We start from the raw sequence: 8,662 nt of genomic DNA, 5'->3' as shown, positions 1-8,662 counted from the left end.
ACCCATGCAGTGCCCGCACCACACGCCCTAGTCTTAGACAGCCAAATTTTGTTTTCCGGCTTGCCACGGAGCACACCCTCGCCACCTTCCCCGATAATCCGTAATGCGAGGAGAGAAAAACATGTTCCGCAAATTTCTGACAACGGAGCCACGTTGTCACTCATAAAAAAACACCTTTATTTACATAGCTCGCCTCATTCGGTGAAGTACTCTTATAACGGACGTTTACGGAGAAGCTGCAGCTATGAAAGCGCTATGAAAGCGCTCTTCCCTTCACCAGAGGCTGGGACATATAGCACGCTCGGCCTAGATCTTCAAATCGGCGGGATCGCGTGCGGTACCATGTTTTGTGTCTTGTGCCTGCAGGTGTACTTCCAGCGAGTCCTGGCTAGCAGAAGCGTGTTCGACGCCAAGATGTTATCTTTCTTGACTGCTTTGGGCAGCCTTGTGGTCTCAGTCCCAGCCGTCGTCATCGGTTCTATCGCCAAGAACGCAAGTTAGTTCCAGTGATTCGCTTTGGACCTCATAGGTTTTCGCCTCTTCATGAAGAGCTTCGAGGGAGAAAAGTCCATCTCACATTGCGCACTGCGATATCTATCGCCTCACTGCAGGATCGCATGGCGTGTACTGTTCTACGACAGATTGGAATACAGTCTCCGGTAATAGCGTCTCACGCTCTGTTTCAACTGCAGCTCGAAGTTACACACAGCGTATTCAAGTACAATGAGTTCTAGTGTACTCGCGGATGTAGAACTTGCCAACTGTGTGGCGTTCGACTTAGTAAATATGCCAGTTCTATCAAGAGACTTAAATACACAATCTGCTTGTCGTTGCCGCTAGTGCGATTGCGTTCTTCGATCCAGTGCCATCAGCACTTATTGCTTTATAACGCTAAGGGTCTGGCTTAGCGGAAAACCCGGCGTCGCCGGCGGCGACAGCGTTTCCGTTTCATGCTTCCTTTAACTCTTGATGAAGAGATAGATTACAGTTCGTTATTTCGCACCGGTACAATTTCTGGGCATGCAGATAACGTAAATGGCGACGATTGTTGCTGCAACGTGTCCCATTGAAGAATTGACGTGCTGAGTTACAGCGACAGAAGTTATCATTACCTTGGAAACTTAGACATAGCATGGCGTCACACCTGATGACACCATCATAGCTGGAGAAGTGGTCCGCGCTCGAATGCCGACGTGCGCGGGCGCTGTAGTGTCACGGCGTAGAAGGGAAGCATTGCTTGGAGCTGTATGTGGTTTTATCAGGTCCTCTGGTGTTCAAATGGCTTTATGTATAGTTAGACGACGGAAGACTCTTGTCATTCTCCTTTTCGACATGGAAGGAGAGGACACTGCAGCTGTCCGTTACCGTAGTCGCGGTTGTCGCTCACGAATCCTGAAGTGAGCGCCGTGAACAATGCATTGAAATGGCTAGTGCGAGCGCATTTACTCCCCAAAAGTAAACATTGTCAATATTTTGGAATGCTTGCGTCACAGACTTCACTGCTGCCGGCTACGACGGCCCGTACAACCTGCGGGAGGAGGAGCAGCCGCAGGTGTTGGCGTACGCCTTGCGCTTCCTCTGCCCGGGCATCGTAGCAGTGGTGGGGGTAATCGCGCTGCTGGCCGCCATCATGTCGTCGGTGGACTCGTCCATGCTCAGCGCGTCGACCATCGTGACCCGGAACTTCTACCACTTCGTCATCAGGCCCACGGTATGCGCTGCGACGCCCGTGTTTACGGGGACCAGAAGGACCGTGTTTACTACACCCTAATGACATCACGAATGGTTTTATTTTTATTTTGGAACTAGGTTATACGCTAGAGATTTGAACTCTGACGTCATTATGAGCGAAAAATGAAAACTTCAGGACTATGCTGCGTAGTTTGAAAATCAAGCAACGGAGGTCATGCTGCTAAAAGAACACCGTGTTCTCTATTTCCACCCCGCGCCTAAAGGCCTTTGTAGATTAGGGAATTTTGACCACACCACCAGTGCAGTTCTTTTCTTGTGTCGTGTCGCGGTACCATAGTGTGTTGTAGCTGCGAACTCTTAGATTCTGCTGTACGGCTCAGTATTGCCTCTCACTTCCCCCTCACGCGCGCAAGCTGCCACATCCGTCGCCCTTTACACAGCACCTGTGCAATTCAGTACTTACGTTTCGGTCTGGGTGCACTCACACTACGGCTTTCCATGTACTGCTGTTTCCGACAACTCATTGCAGTTTCAAACGTACTCGATTCTCAGCTGATCAGCACAAGTAACCACCGACTTCTCATGAAAGTTGATAGGAACGTGATGTTTTAATTGCAGGGTTCCGCCATGTGGGCACCCATGTCTTAGACTGATGAATGTTCTCATTGCCACTATGCCTTTTTCCAAATAAATCGTCTACAATGAATGTCGGGTATCATTATGTGTACAAGAAATCCTCTGCTTTTATATACAAAACAAGAGATTTGTTAAGTCAAAGTGGCACTGAAAACGTGTGTGCCGAAAGGACCCATTTGCGTTATGAGCAAAACCGAAAGTTCACTGCGTGTCAAATGAATATCTTGTTAGTGTAGCGTTAAAAACTTTGCCTTTGATCAACTTTGCCTTCAATTTTTACTTTTCTTGCTGGTGAGGCCACTGTACTTATATATTTGATGTAAATATTTTGTGTGGGCCATCTAAACTTGCTGTATTTAAAGCTGTGGGGATGTCAGAGAGCGTTAATCGCTTGTGTCTTTAGAGTGGCATGTATGGCGTTACTTGTTTGTGTCTGGCATGGCTGAGAACGCCTTTGCGCACCATAGCACCCTAGTTGCAAGGCATTTAGGTAAAAAAAAACTGCTATATGAATTTATGTTGTTTTTCCATAAAGAGCGTGTTATGGCGTACTTGGGTGTTTTTTCTTACGAAACAAAAAAAAAAACAACGCAATAGGCCTCTATACTCTGTCAGGAGATGTGCATGAAATGGCGGTGTGGGTTCCGCTAATATCGTCGCTATTTGTTACTTAGCTTCAGCAGTAGCCAAAAGCTATTGCATTCATCTCATTTCTACCAAACATGGTGTCTACCTCTGCAGGGTGCACTTCTGATGCGTCCATGTGCGGTGTCTCGCTGCAGTGTACTAGAATAGGTGTCGTTGATGAAGGGAACGCTGCGGTCTTTTAAAAGCGGGTTTAAAAGTGGCAGGGTAGCCGCAGTTATGACCGTCGTCTTGCGAGGTCACGCTGAAGTGCTCCGATAGCTTTAGCTTGACCACTAGCAACCACCATGCCTTTAGAAATTTCACATACGCGATTATTTCATTTTTAGAATATCCATCGCCGCCGTCCATGAACGGTATCACCTCATATATTATCTGAGTACTCATGCTTGGCAGAGCAAGAATCTCATCCTTGCGTGTGTACTTGTTTAAACAGGAACTTTTGTACTTAATTAAAATACGCTCAAAGATCTATTCCTGCAATGCATGACCTTCTGTTTACCTTCTTTGATTCTTGAAATCACTGCCACACACTAACCTTATGCTTTCGTTAAAGGTAGTTTATTTTTTTCAAGCACATCATCTTATATCACAGCATTCTTAGCTCTCAATCCCTCCTGGCGTGCTGTTAGACCAAGCAGCTTGATTGCCGTGCGGCGAGTTTTTGTCTCAGAAGTGGGAACTTTTTGGCAGGTGTGCACCTACGTACATTCCGTTCCAAACGGCTTTTTTGTGCCAGAAGGGCGTTCTGTAGGTACCTGCATGGAATGCGCGTTCATGGTCACAGAGCTTTAAAAGTAAAGCATCGGTAACCTGCGCTGACGTTTGCCGTGTAAAATACAGCGCCGTGACACACAGCATAGCGAGAGGAGCAAGCAGTTTTTGGTCCACTCGTGACGCTTGTCCACGCCACCTTTAGGCGCTTATTGGCACCGGGTTGCGCGCTCTGTGGACGCCACGCTTGCCGTACGTCAACTATATTGGCTACGCCCAGAAAAGCTAGGCAATAAAAGTATCCGCAAAATGCGGGCATCTAGTCGTTCAGAATGTGCTCTGGCGTTTGATGCGGTCCAAGCGGGTGACGGCAGCACGTTTTTGGCCGTCAAAGTGAATAATTGCGGTGCCACCTGTGCAGCGCTGGCTCCCTATATCGGCGTGTATTGCTTGTGGACACCTTTGCTTTCATAGTCAAGATAGCTGACGCACGCCACGTGCGGCTTCGACATAGCTCATGGCTTTAAGCGCATGCAGGTCGCGTAAAAAAAAGTTTGCAGGACGCTTAAGCTCCGCCTTTGAGGGCATGACGCGATGGCGTTAATGGTTACCGTCAGATACTCCCCTTGATTTCATTGGCATATTACCCGATCACGTGGCCAGGAATGTTACCAGGTTGCATGGCACGCCAGTGTCACGTGACACAAGCATAACTTGTTCGCGTACACTTCCCCTTCACCGACATGCACTTTACCACTCACTTAACCGCTACTGCCTTAATTAGCGCCTCTCGAATCTCATGAGAATACAGGCGTAAACTCCCACAATATGTGAAAGACCACACGACATATATATAAAATTCCACTTTTAACCGTGCGAACGTGCCTGATTCGCATAGGAATAGCGTGTCTGACTCATCCCCCACTAATTTCCTGAAATTTATTTTCAGGCTGAACTATAAGGGGGTCCTGGACATAGAGGATAGGTCGGCAAACATCCCAGACGAAATACGTCGAACCTACCAGGTTAGCCCTATACCCAGCAATATGGATCCAAATCTACACGCAGCCAGAAGACAGGTAAAGGCTGAATATGTAGAGGCGAAGATGGCCACACCAGGTCAGGTAGTCTACACTGACGCCAATCTGTACCCGTGGACTCGCAGCCAAAGCATCAAGAAAACGTTATCGGTTGTCACAACAAAGGAGGGTGGCCTCATCAGCGGCGCATCCACGAGAGATGGGAGGATAACTGAGGCAGAGGAGATCGCCGTAGCTCTAGCGGCAGCCGAGGGTTATCGCACCAACAAATCTCTCACAATCATAACAGATTCCCAAGAAGCGTGCAGACGCTACATGGTAGGAAGAATCAACAAGAAAGCACTAAGGATTCTATTGAAAACACAGCGAAACAACTAAAAGATCCAAAATAGGATCTACTGGGTACCAGGACAAGACGGAGTCGAAGGCAATCTGAAGGCCGACAAGCTAGCTCGCGAGCTTACTATCCGAGCTGGTGCGTCAAACGCCTCGGACGGCCCGGGGATAACGGTAGAGCTCACGTATGCAGCTATCCTCAACCTCATCAAAGGCAGAAGACGCAAATATCCCCAGCCACATCCTCTGCTAACACAATATGAAGCGACATGTTGGAGAAGACTCCAAGCAGGAGCCTTCCACAACCTTCACATTCTACATAAGATGTATCCGGAACAGTATAGGGATACATGTCCGTGGTGCGGGGCAACCCCCACGCTGTATCATATCACATGGGAATGCATACACAATGTAGCTTTCCGAGGTAACGAAGAGCCAAATGCGGAGCAGTGGGAGGACCGGCTAACCAGCAGCCAGCTCAAGGTCCAAAGAGACCTAGTGAGCCACGCATGCCGGATGGCCAGGGACAGTGGTGCCTTTGACTAGGGGCGGCAACCACGCTCAGCCTGGAAGACATCGGCAATCTTCGGGCAAGCAGCAAGGCTCCTTCATTAGAGGAAGAAAGTTTATTCACTCACAGAGCGCAGTTCAATTGTTTTTACATATTTCATGTCATAATGGCGTTTGAGTCATGTCGCGATATTTGATCACAATTTATGTAATCTTTAATCACTTTTCAATTTGCGGCTCCACGTGTGAAGTAAAACTTTTTGAATCCGTCCGGAGTTTCGCGATAGAAAAACACCAGACGCCGATTGGACGCTGCCAAGTTTTCCACTGAACGGTAGCATTGAAACCATCGCTTATAAAGCACTGCGGGAGTGCCAGCAAATGCTTGTTTCCCCCGCTAGGCTGTGTTTTACGGCGCTTCGATCGGCACAGCAAACTTTACCTTGGTTTCCCTTTTGGCATCCCGTTTGAATCGATAAGGGGGGGGGGGGGGGCTTTTTCATTTTTTTACTTTGAATCCCGTTCTATTTACTGTTCTCCATTCGAAGCTATTTTGTACGTTCTAAGATTTATAATTTTTTTTTATTTCTGTGACGATTCATGCATTTTTTCCGCCCTGCTTTTACGCCACCAGCACCCTAACTCGTCTTTTTCTTGCTCGTTTCTGTACGGCTCATGTGACGCGCACTGTTCCGCATTTGTCTGTCCGCCTGCAGGCGACAGATATGGAGATCGCACTTGTGCTGCGCTCCCTGATCTGCCTGCTGGGCGCCATGTCGGCGTTTCTGGCGCTGTCCGTGACGTCGGTGTTCGCCCTCTGGACGGTCGCCTCGGACGTGGTCTTCGTGTTGCTCTTCCCGCAGCTGCTCTCCCTGTTTTACCTGAGGGAGAGGACCAACGCGTACGGGGCGATCGCTGGTGAGTCGCGTCTCAAGCTTGCTCAGATAATGAACAGCCATAAGAAGTTTTTCAGCACAGCCAAACGAGAGCATGTGCCTGCTTCGGTGTGGTGTGAGGATGGAATACGCAACCTAGGGTTCTTATATAGGAATATAAAAAAATAAGATTTGAGGAAGAATGCTGACGGCTCGCTAGCACATTCGATCGTTTGCAGCTTTGGCTTTCCTGCCTGCTGGATGACAAATCGAGAGGATGAAAGGCGCAAGCACTTTTTTGTCTTTTGCTTTAAACGCCTTTGCTATTCGTACACAGTTGGCGCAGTCCCCGTGAAAGGGCACTGGCCGCGGTTTCATACAGCGCGTCCTTAGTGTGTGAATACCCAGCCTGATGCACAGTGCTGAATACAACATCCAGTATACAGCCGAATTAATTCCTCTGAAAAGCAGAGTCAGATCGGGCAACCGAATGCTGCACGGCGTAGCTTTTTATGATGGTCAGAGTGTGAGGGCAGCTGGGATAACAGATGACACACTCTTCTTATGTTCTCTTTTCTGGACCTTGCAATCGCCCGCAGGCTTCCTTGTGGGCGCTGTACTGCGGTGCCTTTGCGGTGAGCCGTCCATGGGCATACCCGTGGTCATTCGTCTTCCCCTCTACGACAGCGACGAGGGCCAGCGGTTTCCCTTCCGCACGGCGTGCATGCTCGCCGGCCTCTTCACGCTGCTGCTGGGCTCTTACGTGGCGCAGCTGTGCTTCGACCGCGGATGGCTGGCGCCGGAGAAGGACATCTGTCGCTGCTGCTGCCGCACAAAGCGTGACGAGCACGGCGACAGCATCCCGGCGCATGGCTCCGAAATTCACACGAGCAGGGGCGAAGGCGCCACAGCGTTCTTGTCCGGCGAGCGGCGACGTTCTTCACCTGCACATGTCGATTACATGTCGCCCAGCGACACTCTTTCTCCCTGCAGCGTCCAATCACCGTCCAGCACCCTCTCGCCTGGATTCCTTAGCTTGCCTAGTTCCATCGCATCGCCCGGCAGCGTCACGTCGCCCGGCAAAGTTATGTCGCCCAACGCCGCTTTGTCAGTTGCGGTGGCGGACGCTGAGAGTGCCGTTAAACGGAAAGCACGGCCCTCCGGTGCCAAGAAGGAGCGAAAGAAGACGAAGGGAAAAAAAGACCGCTCCCCAAGCAAACACACGGCCACAGGCGGTTCACCGTGACCGAAGACGGAGTGAAGAAAGTGACTCGCATCATGCCACGGACTTTACATTTTGCTGTGCGCATGTATTTTATTTGATTACGAAGCCACTACTCACCTACAGTGATCACAGCAGTGAAACGACTACAATCGAGACAATCGTGTGTATTTCGTGCAACACTTCGTAGCGACCTGGAGTATATTTGAGTAGTACTTTGTAGAGAATTCGCACTGCGCTTGAGTGCTTGCTGCCACGTTCTTGCAAAAAAACTATGTTCGGTTAGATAAGTGTGGAGCTCGCACAAAGCACTTTTGATGCTATTTTTAAAATGATGCATTGCTTTCACGGTACTTGACATGATTAATAGAAAACCATATGAATGCTAGCAACTTGCATTTGTTAATAAAGGTCACTGCCCTATTAACATTAACAATGGTTTTGCACGGTATCTGGCTTGTTATCCATGTCAGGCTATCTCATCAGTGGCGCCCTTAACAGGTGCCACCTCTATATAGATGACTGTTATTTGCTCCCCAATCTTTATTTCGGCTCCAGCCTCCAACAGGACATAAGCACTTATTGATAATGGCACATTTTTTAGAGCAGCCCCTGTGGTGGCTCAGTGGTTATGGTGCTCGGCTGCTGACCCGAAATACGCTGGTTTGATCCCGGCCGCGGGGATCGAATTTCGATGGAGGCGAAATTCTGCAGGGCCGTGTACTGTGCGATGACAGTGCGCGTTAAAGAACCCCGGATGGTCGAAATTTTCGGAGCCCTTCACTACGCCGTTCGTCATAGCCTGCGTCGCTTTTGGACGTTAAACTCTCACAAACCATGTACCAACCCGTTATTCTTAGTCTAATGCAATGCTAACCTCAGTTTTTATAGCAAATGCATAGTAATATACTGCACCTGTCTGGTGAAATCATTTACCATAAGCACCGCGCTTTATATTTATGTGGGATTTCAGGTTATTATAATGAGCTATT

The 8,662-nt window shown here is 49.0% G+C and overlaps 1 protein-coding gene and 1 pseudogene across 2 annotated transcripts; both read left to right on the top strand.

The window, feature by feature from the left end:
* The first annotated feature begins 261 nt into the window (after positions 1 to 261).
* LOC144120010 (high-affinity choline transporter 1 pseudogene) lies at positions 262 to 2,340 on the top strand (annotated as a pseudogene). The gene is made up of 3 exons (XR_013312421.1): positions 262 to 496; positions 1,494 to 1,711; positions 2,311 to 2,340. The product of XR_013312421.1 is annotated as a high-affinity choline transporter 1 pseudogene (transcript).
* Positions 2,341 to 6,301: 3,961 nt separating this feature from the next.
* On the top strand, positions 6,302 to 8,193 carry LOC144119001 (high-affinity choline transporter 1-like). The gene is made up of 2 exons (XM_077651755.1): positions 6,302 to 6,491; positions 7,048 to 8,193. Exons 1-2 carry the CDS (start codon positions 6,347 to 6,349, stop codon positions 7,692 to 7,694), a joined length of 792 nt encoding a protein of 263 aa, XP_077507881.1. The 5' UTR covers positions 6,302 to 6,346; the 3' UTR covers positions 7,695 to 8,193.
* Positions 8,194 to 8,662: the final 469 nt, after the last annotated feature.

This window comes from Amblyomma americanum, chromosome 2 (assembly GCF_052857255.1).
Source record: "Amblyomma americanum isolate KBUSLIRL-KWMA chromosome 2, ASM5285725v1, whole genome shotgun sequence".
Classification (NCBI taxonomy): domain Eukaryota; kingdom Metazoa; phylum Arthropoda; class Arachnida; order Ixodida; family Ixodidae; genus Amblyomma; species Amblyomma americanum.
This window is presented reverse-complemented; position numbering and strand designations above follow the sequence as displayed.

Excerpts from the sequence above, each read along its gene's own strand:
- LOC144119001 (XM_077651755.1), top strand. The coding sequence starts at position 6,347 with ATGTCGGCGTTTCTGGCGCTGTCCGTGACGTCGGTGTTCGCCCTCTGG. Across the intron at positions 6,492-7,047 it reads CGCGTACGGGGCGATCGCTG|GCTTCCTTGTGGGCGCTGTA; the intron begins GTGAGTCGCGTC and ends AATCGCCCGCAG.